This window comes from Bufo gargarizans, chromosome 4 (genome assembly GCF_014858855.1).
Source record: "Bufo gargarizans isolate SCDJY-AF-19 chromosome 4, ASM1485885v1, whole genome shotgun sequence".
Classification (NCBI taxonomy): domain Eukaryota; kingdom Metazoa; phylum Chordata; class Amphibia; order Anura; family Bufonidae; genus Bufo; species Bufo gargarizans.
Genome location: NC_058083.1, coordinates 528,064,638 through 528,080,233, shown reverse-complemented (window position 1 = coordinate 528,080,233; position 15,596 = coordinate 528,064,638). Strand labels below are relative to the sequence as shown.

At 43.0% G+C, this 15,596-nt stretch overlaps 1 protein-coding gene across 1 annotated transcript in view; it reads right to left on the bottom strand.

Moving 5' to 3' along the window:
* LOC122935554 (zinc finger protein 436-like) overlaps positions 1 to 12,638 on the bottom strand; it is a 48,703-nt gene extending 36,065 nt beyond the window's left edge. Inside the window, exons 1-4 of the mRNA XM_044291324.1 lie at positions 12,619 to 12,638; positions 12,412 to 12,535; positions 7,849 to 8,860; positions 6,266 to 6,323 (exon numbers count right to left, since the gene is read on the bottom strand). Of these exons, the coding sequence (XP_044147259.1) occupies positions 6,266 to 6,323; positions 7,849 to 8,860; positions 12,412 to 12,496 (1,155 nt within the window). The 5' untranslated portion in view covers positions 12,497 to 12,535; positions 12,619 to 12,638. The remainder of the gene's footprint in view (positions 1 to 6,265; positions 6,324 to 7,848; positions 8,861 to 12,411; positions 12,536 to 12,618) is intronic.
* Between the last annotated feature and the right edge of the window lie 2,958 nt (positions 12,639 to 15,596).

Genomic DNA, 15,596 nt, shown 5'->3' with positions numbered 1-15,596 from the left:
GTGTCGAACTCAAGCGCCAGGAAGACAACACACCGTTCGACGATCCCGGTCTTTGTGATAGCTTGCCCTATCTGTACCCCTAATAATTGAATCTCCCACTACCAGCACCTGTCTGGCCTGCCCTGCTCTCCTGGTCCCCTGCTTACCGGAGCTGGCATTCCCCTGACTGGCAGAGGAAGTGTCCGGCTGCAGCAGTGCCGTCCCCGGACTGACATCCCCCTCATCTGCCAAACGTGCAAACTTGTTGGGGTGTGTCAGATCAGGGCTAGCCTCCCTGGCACTCTTCCCTCTACCCCGCTTTCTAACTGTTACCCAGCTAGCTACCTCACTTTTCTGAGCCTCCTCGCTACCACCCTCCCCACATCTGCCCCATAGAGTGCTTGCTCAGTGAGCAGCAAACTCTTTTCCAAATTGTCAACTGTTCTCAGTGTTAAAACTCGCCTGGTTAGATACACGATGTGCGATTCCAAACTAGAAATTTGCTCACATTTTGAACAAAGATATGCACCCTCAAACGGCTGTTCCAGGACTTCTGCACACATCATGCAAGATGTGCACTGGATGGCGCTGTCAATAATGGAACACATACTAAATGGGGATTACGCAAGAAAAGAGAAAAATACGGTGCAGTGATAAGAAACTGACTTACTGTAGTCCCCTCCTAAAGTCTCTGAATCTGAAGTCACACACTTAATACAAACACACACTTCAAAATTAAACACGCGAATGCTCACAAACTCGCGTTATTTGCCTGTTTGTATAAATGCAGATCTCAAAGAAGCCTGCTTTTTTTCCCCCCTCTGGATTTCCTTTGTAACTCATTATTATTTGGTCTCTCCCTCACTAGACTCTCCCTTCTCCAATCTATACTGAACGGAGCAGCTGGGCCCATCTATCCGCTGCTATGACACCTCCGCCCTATGCCAGTCATTGCACTGGTTGCACATACAGTATAGGAATCAATTTAAACGTCTCTACCCCCTACATCTCCTCCCTCATCTCTGTCTACCATCCTACCTGTGCCCTCGGTTCAGCTAATGACTTACAACTGACATCCACCATAATCTGAACCTCTCTCTCCCACCTCCAAGACTTCCCACGAGCTGCACCAGTTCTCTGGAATTCCCTATCCCAAGCAACTAACATCCACAGTTTCAGGCGCTCCCTAAAAACATATTTTTAGCCGCCCCTGATCTAACTCTCCTCCATTGAGGGCCCCCTTCGGCATCATTCTGAACCTGATCCATTGTCAAATATCCACACCCCATGCACTCGGAAGCTCTCCAGATATCGGCTGGTGACGGCTCATGCAGCCCTATATCTACTCCATTGCCTTAAAGGGGTTGTCTCATCATGGACAATGGGGGCATATCACTAGGATATGCCCCCATTGTCTTATAGGTGTGGGTCCCACCGCTGAGACCCGCACCTATAATCGAGAACGGAGCCCCGCAAAGTGGTGGTTGGAGAAATCTGGTCTGGCCACCACCAAGTCGGCTCCCCATAGAAGTGAATGGAAGCGTAACGCACGGCCCCCGCTCCCATTCTATGGGGCTGACGGAAATAGCAGAGCCAGTGCTTGGCTATTTTCGCCGGCCCCATAGAAAAATGAATGGACGGCGGATGCGCATGCGCCCTCCTTCACTTGCGGGGCTCCGTTCTCGATATAGGTGCGGGTCCCAGCCATGGGACCCGCACCTTTAAGACAATGGGGGCATATCCTAGTGATATGACCCCATTGTCCATGATGAGACAAGCCCTTTAAGATGGCCGGACCATTGTACAAAACAATTTTTGCTACCTTGTGCGTCACCCCCTTCTCCTCATAGATTGTAAGCTCTTGCGAGCCGGGCCCTCATTCCTGTTGCTATCATTGTTGACCTGTTTGTTGCTATGTCATTTATGACTCTGTTTGTACTTGAACCCCCTGATTGTAAAGTGCTGCGGAATATGTTGGTGCTATAGAAATAAAGATTATTATAAAGATTATTATGGGCACCAGTTTTCTGGTGCACATATTGATAAATTATTCCCGCCTGTGGCCCACCTCCCCTGCCCACTTTTCAAAAAGTAGCGGTAGGAAAAAGCTAAAAGGCCACAAATTTTGTTGTAATTTGGCACTTGCTATCCTATCACGAATCAATAAATCTTTATTATACAATTATCATAAAATCACATAATAAAATAGATCCATGGTGGTCAAGAGATACATAAGGCACATGGCCATGGCAGGGAACACAAACGGACGGTAACGGTTGACAATTACAAGTAGTAAATAGAACCTGGTATATTAGTCAAAAGTGAAGATATAACAAATAAAGTGCAAGTGCATACAAATATACTTCAATAGATAAAGCTTAAGTAGGAAGGACACCAGATACAACCAGAACCCAAGTCAAAATGATAAATTACAAGTATACCATACCGGCTGCAGGACCCTGCGCCCCGACGTGCGTTTCGCTCAAATCTTCATCAGGGGGTAAGGACTGATAGCCACAGAGTACCTATATATTGATCCAATCTAAAACACCTGTTAGGCACACCTAAATTACATCATGTATGGCGTCTCCTCATGCTCCACACCACTAAACCGGATAACACAGGAAGTGACGTTATGCGTTTCACGCTAGAACGCACACGATGCCCGGACCGTATATATATATATGTGTATGTATATGATTGTCTCGGTTTAAATTTACATGTAATACACCAATAAATATCAAAGAGCGGTATACACCAGGCATATTATAGAATGTATGTATAGAAAATTAACAATAATCTAAACAGAAGCCTCTGCCTATAAAAAGTGGGCATGCGCCAATCGCATCAGCCCAAACCGTCTCTCTTATCTATGTCCGGCCCTCCCTCGTATGTGTTCCACAGTGGAACGCAAATAAATCTTAGTCCCATAAAGTTCTATTTTGGTCTCATCTGACCACATGACCTTCTCTCATGCCTCCTCTGGATCATCCAGATGGTCATTGGCGAACTTCAAATGGGCCTGGACATATGCTGACGTGAGCAGGGGGACCTTGCGTGCCCTGTAGGATTTTAATCCATGATGGTGTAGTGTGTAATCTTTGAGACTGTGGTCCCAGCTCTCTTCAGTTCATTGACCAGGCCCTTCTGTGTAGTTCTGGGCTAATTCCTGACTTTTCTCAGAATCATTCTTACCCCACGAGGTAAGATCATGCACGGAGCCCCAGACCTAAAAATATTGACAGTCATCTTGTGTTTCTTCCATTTTCTAATAATTGCGCCAAACAGTTGTTGACTTCTCACCAAGCTGCTTGCCTATTGTCCTGTAGTCCATCCCAGCCTTGTGCAGGTCTACAATTTTGTCCCTGGTGTCCTTAGACAGTCCTTTGGTCTTGGCCATGGTGGAGGAGGTTGGAGCTTGATTGGTTGAGTGTGTGGATAGGTGTCTTTTATACACAAGTTCAAATAGGTGCAATTAATACAGGTAATGAGTGCAGAGTAGGAGGGCTTCTTAAAGAAAATCTAACAGGTCTTTAGATTCTAGCTGGTTGGTAGGTGATCAAATACTAATTTCATGCAATAAAATGCAAATAATTATTAAAAAATATGATTTTCTGGATTTTTTTTTTAGATTCTGTCTCTCACAGTTGAAGTGTATCTACCATAAAAATTACAGACTCTCCATTCTTTGTAGCTTGGAAAACGTGCAAAATCGCCAGTGTATCAAATACTTATTTTCCCCACCATATACAGTTAGGTCCAGAACTATAGTACAGACCAAAAGTTTGGACACACCTTCTCATTCAAAGAGTTTTCTTTATTTTCATGACTATGAAAATTGTAGATTCACACTGAAGGCATCAAAACTATGAATTAACACATGTGGAATTATATACATAACAAAAAAGTGTGAAACAACTGAAAATATGTCATATTCTAGGTTCTTCAAAGTAGCCACCTTTTGCTTTGATTACTGCTTTGCACCTCTGCTGCGGAGGATAAGTTCATCCGAGTCACCAGCCTCAGAAATCGCAGGTTAACAGCAGCTCAGATTAGAGACCAGGTCAATGCCACACAGAGTTCTAGCAGCAGACACATCTCCAGAACAACTTTTAAAGAGGAGACTGTGTAAATCAGGCCTTCATGGTAGAATATTTGCTAGGAAACCACTGCTAAGGACAGGCAACAAGCAGAAGAGACTTGTTTGGGCTAAAGAACACAAGGAATGGACATTAGACCAGTGGAAATCTGTGCTTTGGTCTGATGAGTCCAAATTTGAGATCTTTGGTTCCAACCACCGTGTCTTTGTGCGACGCAGAAAAGGTAAACGGATGGACTCTACATGCCTGGTTCCCACCGTGAAGCATGGAGGAGGAGGTGTGGTGGTGTGGGGGTGCTTTGCTGGTAAAACTGTTGGGGATTTATTCAAAATCGAAGGCATACTGAACCAGCATGGCTACCAGAGCATCTTGCAGCGGCATGCTATTCCATCCGGTTTGCGTTTAGTTGGACCATCATTTATTTTTCAACAGAACAATGACCCCAAACACACCTCCAGGCTGTGTAAGGGCTATTTGACCATGAAGGAGAGTGATGGGGTGCTGCGCCAAATGACCTGGCCTCCACAGTCACCGGACCTGAACCCAATCGAGATGTTTTGGGGTGAGCTGGACCGCAGAGTGAAGGCAAAAGGGCCAACAAGTGCTAAGCATCTCTGGGAACTCCTTCAAGACTGTTGGAAGACCATTTCAGGTGACTACCTCTTGAAGCTCATCAAGAGAATGCCAAGAGTGTGCAAAGCAGTAATCAAAGCAAAAGGTGGCTACTTTGAAGAACCTAGAATATGACATATTTTCAGTTGTTTCACACTTTTTTGTTATGTATAGAATTCCACATGTGTTAATTCATAGTTTTGATGCCTTCAGTGTGAATCTACAATTTTCATAGTCATGAAAATAAAGAAAACTCTTTGAATGAGGTGTGTCCAAACTTTTGGTCTGTACTGTATTTGGACAGTGACACAATCTTCCTGATTTGGCTCTGCATGTTAATACATTGGATTTGAAATGAAAAAACTGAGATGCAATTGAAGTGTAGGCTTTCAAGTTTAATGTAAAGGGTTGAACAAAAATATCCTGTGAAACGTTTAGGAATTGCAACCATTTTTCTACAAAACCTCATTTCACGGGCTCAAAAGAAATTGGACAATATAACATTACCATACATAAATGTTCATTTTTAAACACCTTGTAGAGAATCCTTTGCAGGCAATGACTGCCTGAATTTTGGAACCCATGGACATCGCCAAACGCTGGGTTTTCTCCTTTGTGATGCTTTTCCAGGCCTTTACTGAAGCTGTCTTCAGTTGTTGCTTGTTTGTGGGTCTTTCTGCCTTTTGACTTTGAAAATTCATGCTCGATTGGGTTGAAATCTGGTGATTGACTCAGACATTGCAGAATATTCCACTTCTTTGCTTTCACAGTATTGGGTCATTCTCCATCTGTACTGTGAAGCGCCGACAAATCAACCTTGCTGCATTTGGTTGAATATAAGCAGAAAGTCTATCCCTGTACATGTCAGAATCCACATCATTCATCAGTCACATCATCAATATACACTAGTGACCCAGTGCTATTGGAAGCCATACATGCCCATGCCATCACACTGCCTCCGAGTTTTACAGAGGAAGTGGTGTGCTTTGGATCATGAGCCGCTCCAAGCCTTCTCCATACTGTCTTCCTCCCAGGTTGATCTTAGTGTCATCTGTCCAAAGAATGCTGTTCCAGAACTGGGCTGGCTTCTTTAGATGTTTTTTGGTAAAGTCTAATCTGGCCTTTCTATTTTGAGGCTGATTATTGGTTTGCACAGTGTGGTGAACCCTCTGTATTTGATCTCATGGTCTTCTTTTTATGGTAGACTTAATTAGTGATACTTCTACTTCATGGAGAGTGTCCTTCACTTGGGTCGATGTTGTGAAGGGGTTTTTCTTCACCACGGAAAAGGATTTTGCGACCATCCACCACTGTTGTCTTACTGTGGACTTCCAGGCCTTTTTTGAGTTCCCAAGCTCACTCCTAAACGTTTGTCTCTCTCTCTATGGAATTTTTTCTTCAGCCTAATGATGGTCTGTTTCAAACTCCTTTGACCACATGTTGTGGGTTCACAGCAATAGCTGCCAAATGCAAATGCCACACCTGAAATCAACTCCAGACCTTTTCCCTGCTTTCTTGATGATGGATTAACCACAGAATAACCCATGCAGCTTTTGAGATAAATGTCCAATTACCTTTGGTCCCTTGAAAAAGAAGTAGCTACATATTAGAGCTGTAATTCCTAACAAGCATCTTAATGGCAAAATTCACAGCAGGTGTTTGATTCATGAATCGCCCAATAAATTTCCTGGTTTAAATAGAACTGGTACTTAAACAGTCCTCCTCATCATGCTGTTTACATTTTGACATCATGAGACCAAGACGAAACCTAAATTGATCAACAGTACCTTCCCATTGCGAGGTTTCAAGCAGGATGTTCTCAGACAGAAGTGGCCAGTGAGCTTAGAGTGTCACAGAGTCTCATCAGCAGGTTGTATCAGAGATACAGGAGGAGTCACAGAAAGGCATAGAAGTGGACGTCCTTTGGCCACTTCCCACAATGACTACCACTTCGTTGTGAACAATGCTCTGCAGAACCAGAGGATGAATGTCACACATCTCCAGGCACATTTAAGGGAGGTGAGAGGCACCCAAGTGTCAACTCAGACCATTCAAAACCATTTACATCATCATGGTCTGCGTGCTAGACGACCTGCAAGGGTACCTGAACACAGAAGTCATTGTCTTGCATTGACCAGGGAGCATCTACGCCGGATCAGTGGGCCTCAGTGCTGTTCACTGATGAAAGTTGAGTCACACTGAGCAGAAATAATGTCTGCCAACGATGCATGCTTCTACTTAAATAATATGACTGTAGGCAACTTGAAGCGGTTTGCTGTGAGTCGGACCTTACGCTCCCATAATTCGCCCACTGTCCCCTGGTACTGCCCATACGACACAGGTAGGTTAGCGTTAGTTCCCGTGCCACTTGAGATACCATGACAGGGTGCACGGGCTCTGGTATGTTCTTAATACAAGGATATATTGGCTAAAGTCTCATTTTAACATCAGTGTGAGGGTTTAGCCAGATTTGGTTGATTGCATCCACTAAGCTCTCAAAATGTAAAATATATGGTTCTTTATAGGCAGGGAGGAACCCCCCCCCCCCCACAAAATTTACCTGGTCATTAAGGGGTTAACAATACACTACAATATTGGAGAGAGCTGAGACCTGCCACATCATTCATTTAAGGCAGCTCGATCCGGTATGAAGCCCCCATTCTTGTAATAGGTGGGGGTCCCCACGGTAGAACCCCCACCTATCTAATAGTTTTCCCTTCTCCTCTGGTTACTATCTTACTATGATGAAAAAAAGGGGGCGATTTATCAAACTGGTGTAACGCAGAACTGGCTTAGTTGCCCATAGCAGCTAATCAGATTCCACCTTTCATTTTCCACAGCTCCTTTGGAAAATGAAAGGTGGAGTCTGATTGGTTGTTATTGGCACCAGTTTGATAACTGGCACCCAAAATGTCTACCACTAGCCCATGAGTGTGACTGATCAACTGACTGTGACATCAACAAGGTACTTTATCCGTATGGTGCAGATAAGTTTATGGTCAGGGTACATGTGACTTGTATTTTTTGCTATATTGTATAGTGTAGTGTATACGTTTCATGTAATATAACACTATGTATATACCAGAAGACATGTTTAGGCAGCAGGTCCTAGAATGAAGCACCAAACCTGCCATAGTTTCTACATTCTGAACATTACAATGGCTTCTCTCCTGTGTGAGTTCTCTGATGTATAACAAGACCCGATTTCAGGTGATAACATTTTCCACATTCTGAGCATGAAAATGGCTTCTCTCCTGAGTGAATTCTTAGATGTCCTACAAGAGATGATTTCTGATTAAAACACTTCCCACATTCTTGACATAAAAATGGTTTCTCCCCTGTGTGAGTTCTCTGATGTCGATCAAGATGACATTTTTTACTAAAACATTTCCCACATTCTGAGCATGAAAATGGTTTCTCTCTTTTGTGAGTTCTCTGATGATGACGCAAAGCTGATTTATGGGTAAAACAAGCTCTACATTCTGAGCATGAAAACGGCTTCTCTCCTGTGTGAGTTCTTAGATGTTCCACAAGAGTTGATTTTTGATTAAAGCATTTCCCACATTCTGGACATAAAAATGGTTTCTCCCCTGTGTGAGTTCTCTGATGTCTATCAAGATCTAGTTTTTGACGAAAACATTTCCCACATTCTGAGCATGAATATGGCTTCTCTCTTGTATGAGTTCTCTGATGACGAACGAGATCTGTTTTATAGGTAAAACATGTTCCACATTCTGAGCATAAAAATGGCTTCTCTCCTGTGTGAATTCGTAGATGTTCCGCAAGCGATGATCTCTGTCTAAAACATTTCCCACATTCTGGACATAAAAATGGTTTTTCCCCTGTGTGAGTTCTCTGATGTCTATTAAGGGCCGATTTGGGACTAAAATATTTCCCACATTCTGAACATGAAAATGCCATTTTAGGTTTGTGACTTCTCTCGTGCAAAGAAAGATTAGAACAGTTAAGTCCAGTTATTTGTTTGCCAGTCAGTGATTGCTTAGATGAAGGTTTCCAGTGACCAGCGGTATCGGTGGATAGATCTCCGCTGTGAAGGACTGAGGGTACATGAGGAGTTACTGAATCATCTTGTGTGGTATTGTTATCTTCTGCTTCATGATGGGAAGATAAATGGAGATGTCCATGGGAGCCACTCATCCCGTCTTCACCTGGAAAATGAATCAAATGTTCTTATTCTACCAAATAACATAATTCATCTTTTATTAATCTTTATTGAGATAATAGCAAGCCCAGAAACAAAGTATATAGGAGATGTAATAAAACCGGATAATGTACAATTTCAGTAAGTCAGATATACTTGTGAAAAAATAAAATAAAAAAAGGAAGAAAGACATAGAAAACACCACAGGTGGTGGAAAGTTTTTCAAGCCTCATTTTGCACAAATAAAAATTGGGTACTTATTCCCTTGCCTCTGGGCAGGGTCGTGTTCATAAGATATTTCTCTGTAGAGATCCCAGAATATAATCCCTTGTAGAGAAAGTGATTCTATCCTTACCATGCAACAATGTAAAATAAATAAATAAAAGAAGTTCAAGGAGTCCACAAAAAGGATCTGAGGCTACCACAGCATTTTTTCTTCACACATATTAAAAGGGGTATTCCCATCTCGGACATTGGCGCCATATTGCTGATGGGACCTGCACTTATACTTAAAAAGGAGCCCACAAAGTGCAAGAATGCTCACTGCGCATAAGCGTCCACCCTTAATTCATTCCTATGGGAGCTCCGAAAATAGCTGACCACTGGCTCGGCTATTTCCGTCAGCCCCCAATGTCCAAAATGGGAATACCCCTTTAAGTTCCCCGAGGGGACTTGAACATGTGAATGTTAGATCACTTGTCCAATTGACTGCAATAAATTACCATTGCCACCCCCCCCCCCCCCCCCATTCCTTAATGTCCTCTCGACAACACTGGAGCCTGGAGAGGTGACCACAGGATCCCTGGTAGGAACAGGAGTTGTCAGCCTGTTACCAGACTTGGTGGCCAGTGTGAAAACTGCAGAATTTTTGGATTTTTTTTTTTTATAATAGATTGTGACTTGGAAAATGAAAAAACACCATAAATCCTTAATAAACATGTTTAAAGGGAAACGTGAACATAAAAAGCAGTGCAATCTTTAGGCAGCCGATCAGGCCGATAACGTTTCAATATAACTTGGCATCACTCTTATGGGGGCCCTTTCTGTGGGTGTCACTCTTATGGAGGGTCACTATGGGTGTATTTTGACCACACACAAACAAATGAAATAGACCCAGGTGAAGCCAGGTTTTTCTGCTAGTTAATATAAAAATTACATTTAGGCTACATTTACATATAGTTGAAAAATGGCTATGCGTGACGAATGTTTTTGTAACAGCCGTAACATGGCCATTTTTTGAATCAATTGAAGTCTATGGGGCTATTCACATGCCTGTTTTTTGATGGGCAGTAAATAGTGGGTGTAAAAATAAATAAATAAATAGGACTTCGTATTTTTGCCCGTTTTCACAGCCAGGCGGACCCCACTGAAATCAATGGGTACATTTTAACTGCCGTTTAAACAGAAGTGCACACATCTAACGGCCATTTAAAATGGGTACTGTGATGGTGCATTGTGATTCTCAGTCATGTTTTTTGTGATCCCCAGTTATGTCATCCTCTGCGTATATGGAGTAACCATAGGTTGAAAAGGCATTGTCCAAAAAGACTAAACCTTTTAGAGAAAGGTGGGACTCCACATGTCTGTTTTACCACCTGCACACTAAAATAATAAAAGATTGAGCAACTTTTTTTTAGAATTTGGCTTTTTGCTGTTCCTCTGTTTTTCCTCCTGAAAATGTATGAATCCTGTACCTGTATATACTTATGGATAATATATGGTCCTTAGTGTGCTACCTTGTGTATGTCTACCACATGAGTTTTTTGGGGAAATAAAAACTGGCTACAATCTTGTTTTATACTATTACATGCCCTGTGTATGGATATGCTGTGACAAATGGCCCATGGTCGGCCTGAAACAAGTAGGTGATCGTGTATTTGTTGTATATCCGTTCCTCACCATGGAAATTGCAGCACCGAGAAGGACAAGTTGCAAAGTTTGCAAATCTAGGAAGTAGCGCCTAGCTCCAATCTGTGGTATGTGCAAGGGGCATCAAACCCAGATTGAAAGCAAAATACAATGTACAATGCAAACTGAGAGTGACAGAATCCTCGAACTGAGAGGCCTTGATTTATCACTGTGGCAGATCGCTACGTATCTAGGCCGAGATGTAAAACGCTGCGCGTCTTGATGGTTGGGAGAACGACAACTAACTGAAATGACATTAAGAGGTGCAGAGAGAAGAACCTCCGCACAGACAGATCGTCTGATTAGAAGAATGGCGCGTAGTGATCTTTTCTGACCTGCAAGTGGAACGGTCACATCTCAAACCCAGGGCAGCAAAGAGTGTCTACACAAACCACCTGAAGACATTTCCACTGACATCATGCCAACACTCACAAAGACTAGCATGGCATGATGGAAATGGAGGTCTATCCTCTTCGGTGACAAGTCCCACTTTTGTCTCAGATACAGTGATGGGCGGAGATTAGCCTTGAGACCATGTGTGCAAAACCATGAAGACATCTTCACATGGGAATGATACACTGGTCCTAACCTTAGGACTATGGTGTGGCATAATATACGGTAGGCAGACCCCTCTAGTCTTCATTTTAGGTACACTAACATCTCAGCCTTACATTGATTTGGTTATGGAACCGGAGATACGGCCATTTCTCCAAAGTGTCCCAGGAGCCACATGATCCTTGTGCTACTGTGAGCAGCGTGTGGCCTAAATGTGCTACCACGGCCTGTATCATTTCCAGACATGTCTCCTGACTTGTCTCTCATAGAGCACAGCTGACATGTTATCGATCAACAATTAGAAAGGGAGCTGCCAGCAGCGGATTTTGAGGATTTGCCGGCTCATATCTATTCAGCATGGCAGAACATTCCTCAAAAAAACTTTAACAAGTGCGTATTTCTGCGCATAGTGCTCATTAATTAATACTGAATAAATTGAGATGTTTTGAATATTTTGTTTCCAATTTTTTTTATCATTTGCATATCATTAACATGTCTATCGATCCTGTGATTTCCATAATTCCACGAGTTTTCCTTTTTGGGGCTGCAATTTCAATGTTGTGCTTAATGTGTGTCAGGGGCATAGATATAGTGGAAGCAGCTGCTACGGGGCCCAAACTCAGAAGGTGCCCATGCAGGAGGAGGGCAGAAAGATTGGATTGTCAAAGCCTCCTCAACAGCATTATACAGTGACACTATATATACACTGTATAAGTGTGGAAAAAGGACGGACTGGCTGCTGGGCCACGGGAGTGGAGGTAGCATGGGAGGAGGAGGGGGGGGGCCCAAGTAATTTCTAGTTACACCACTGATGTGTATCATAAAGCCTGAAGTTTTATCATTCTTTGGATAATGGACCCTCTTCATTAACCAATAGGAAATACACACAGTGACTACACCTTTTTCCTGTGATTTTGGTGGATTTTATATGATGAGCCAATAAAGAATTATTTTTTACTCCACAAGAAGCTGGATTCTCTCTTTCTGTTGGACACAGTGACTGAATACATTGTCTATATGTGATGATCAGATGATGAAGGAATCTGACTCTCAAAACTGTTCTCTCCTCTACAGTCATGGAAGGTCTCCTCTTACCCGGTGATGTGATGGACTGGTGATTCTCCATCATGACGTCCTTGTACAGATCCTTGTGTTCTTCTAAATACTCCCACTCCTCCATGGAGAAATAGACAGTGACATCCTGACACCTTATAGGAACCTGACAACACAAGGACACAGTCATTACTAGACCCCTCACTTGGCGTTATTGTATAATGTCCCAGCATTCCCAGCAGCGCTCACCTCTCCGCTCAGCAGCTCAGTGATCCTGGTGGTAAGTTCTAGGATCTTCTGCTCATGTATCAGGGAATGAGGTGGAGGCTCGGTGATGGGGCTCTGGGTCCTGCTCCATCCTCCTGACACACGGGGTGTCACACACTCACCAGACGACTTCTTCACTACTGTGTAATCCTGTGTATGGGGAGACGCCGATCACTACAGAGATTCTCAGAATCCTTCACCTTTCCAGTAATTTCCCTGGTTTATTACTAGAGATAAGAGTGATGTCATGTGAGACTCTCACCTCTTCAGTTATCAAGGAGATGATCTCCAGGGTGAGGTCTAATATCCTTGCAGCCATGTGGTTTCTGTCCTTGTACAGATCCTTGTGTCCTTCTAAATACTCCCACTCCTCCATGGAGAAATAGAGAGCGATATCCTGACACCTTATTGGAACCTGACAACACAAGAATACAGTTATCTGGATCACATACTTAGATTCAGGATGGTTGCCTGCAGAGTCACGCTGGACCTACCTCTATCAGCACTCCGTCATCCGAAACTAATCAATCTTAGCTTCAGCTTCCACCACTCGTCATATCAGGCTGACGAGACACCTTGCATTAAATAACAGCTACGTACTCTACAACTGCTAGCATTCACAGGTTAATACCACACTAGAGGTAGCGCTTCTTCTAAGGTCATGGAATCGTTAGAACACAAGAAGGTTCTTATTAAAGTGTTTTAATATTAAAAAAGGACATTGCATGAGGTAATCATAGAAAATACAACATAAAATATACAGACATATAAACACAGTGCAAAATAACAGTTTGGAAATTAAAAGGGATAAAAACAGAACTTAATACGTTACGAAACGGTTAAGTCCGGTTGCCTCGAAAAGCATAAATATTGGTCAGCCATCAAACTTGTGATCCCCAATGAAATGACAGTTTGCTTTTCTCCATGCCCGTGTTAAAAAGGGTCTGTAGATTCCCCCATAACACCTATGACAGCACTCTTGAGAGACAACTAGAATAGTAATAGCTTGGGGGGCTACAGCCTGCAGGACTTTCCTGCCAAAAGATAGCCGGTCCTTAGAGTCTAAATCTAATCTGTAGTGATGAAAAAAAGTACATGGAGACTTCCAGGTAGCAACCCTACAATTTTAGAGATGCATTAGACCTCTCTGCCCAAGAGGTAGAAATTGATCTAGTTGAGTGAGCACCAAATCCCAAAGGAGGAGTTTCCCCCGCTGAGGAATAGGCTAAAGGTAATAGCACCCACTATCCATCTAGTAAGTGTTCTAGAAGAAGCATTGAGACCAAATTGTACAAAAAGTCTGGAGGATTTTCTCCATTGACTAGCGAGTGACTTTCAAGTATTCAGACAGGCATCTTTTCACGTCTAGACAATGGAGCCTCCTCTCTTTCTCATTCTTTGGGGGCTGAAACAAGGATGGAAGAACAATGTCTTGGGTTCTATGAAACAGTGAGACCACATTAGGTAGAAAGGAAGGATCTGGTTTAATGGGCACTCTATCATCCAAGATGTTAGTATAAAGAGGAGGAGAGGCTGAAACGGTAGAAATCTCTCCCACGCGCCTGGCAGAGGTAATTGCCACTAGACAAATCCTGTAGTGGTTCAAAAGGAGGCTCCATCATTCTAGACAAAACTAGATTAAGATCCCACGGGGGAACTGAGGGTCTGATCACAGGTTTAATCCTACTAATTGCTTTAAAGAATCTCCTAATCCAAGGATGATTGGCAATAGGGAAATAAATAAATAAAAAAAAAGCACTAAGGGCAGAAACTTGTACCTTTAAAGTGCTAGGTCTTAGGTTCTTATCAAGACCCCTTTGTAAAAAAAATCTAATATTTTAGACATAGGAGGAGAACTGAAGGGATCTACCGGGTTTTTAGAGAAGTTTAAGAAAGTCTTCCATATTCTGAGGTAAATGGTAGAGGTTACTTTTTTTCTACATGATAATAGGGTAGATACAACTTCCTTAGACAGACCTCTGCGCTCTAGGATTTCCCTTTCAAATACCAGGCTGGTAGATGAAGGTGTCTCACTTCTAGATGGAAGACAGGACCCTGAAACAATAGATCCTGCCTGTCCGGAAGAATCCAAGGATCTGTTAAGAAAGCTTTCTCAACCAGGTGAACCATGTTCTCCTTGGCCAGAAGGGGGCGATCAAAATGATACTCATCTGTTCCTGCCTCAGCTTTTGTAAGACTCTCAGAAGAAGCCTCAGCAGAGGGAAGGCGTACAGAAGCCGATTCGGCCATGGAAGGGAGGAGAAGGCGTCTGTTGGAGAATCTTCCGATTTTAGGGAAAAGAATAGGTTGCATTTTTTGTTTTCTCTGGTTGCGAATAGGTCTACTTGAGGATGGCCCCAGAGCTAAATTATCTGGTTGAAGACTTCATGGTTTAAACACCATTCTCCCTGGTCTGCTTAGATAGTCTTCCAACTTGTTTTCTGTTCCCTTTAAGTGTACTGCTTTGATGAAAGGAGCATAAGGAATAATCAGGGGAAAAAAATTCTGCAGCTAAGGACATAAGATTTTTTGATCTGGTCCCTCTTTGACGGTTTAGGTAGGATACCACCGTGGCATTGTCTGAGAAGATTTTTATTCCCTTTCCTTGTATTATGGGTATGTGGTGATGGTCATCTGCTCCTGTAGATCCCAAGGGAGGCACTGAGACAGATTTGAAGGATCCAGCCACCAGATTAAGGATTGCATCACCTGAGGGGTGAGAGGAAATGGGGCATTCAATGGGGATAGTGATCCCTGCCACATCTTTAGAATCTGCCATTGAAGTGTTCTGGAGTGAAACTGGGCCAAATTGACTGCAGGAAATGTGGAGGTCATTCTGCCTAATACTGCCATTCCCTGTCTGATGGTTTGATCTTTTGAGGCTACCAGGGACCGCACATCTTCTCTTAAATCAGGATATCTTGTGCTGAGGTAGGTTTACCGAGTCCAGAATCAGTCCT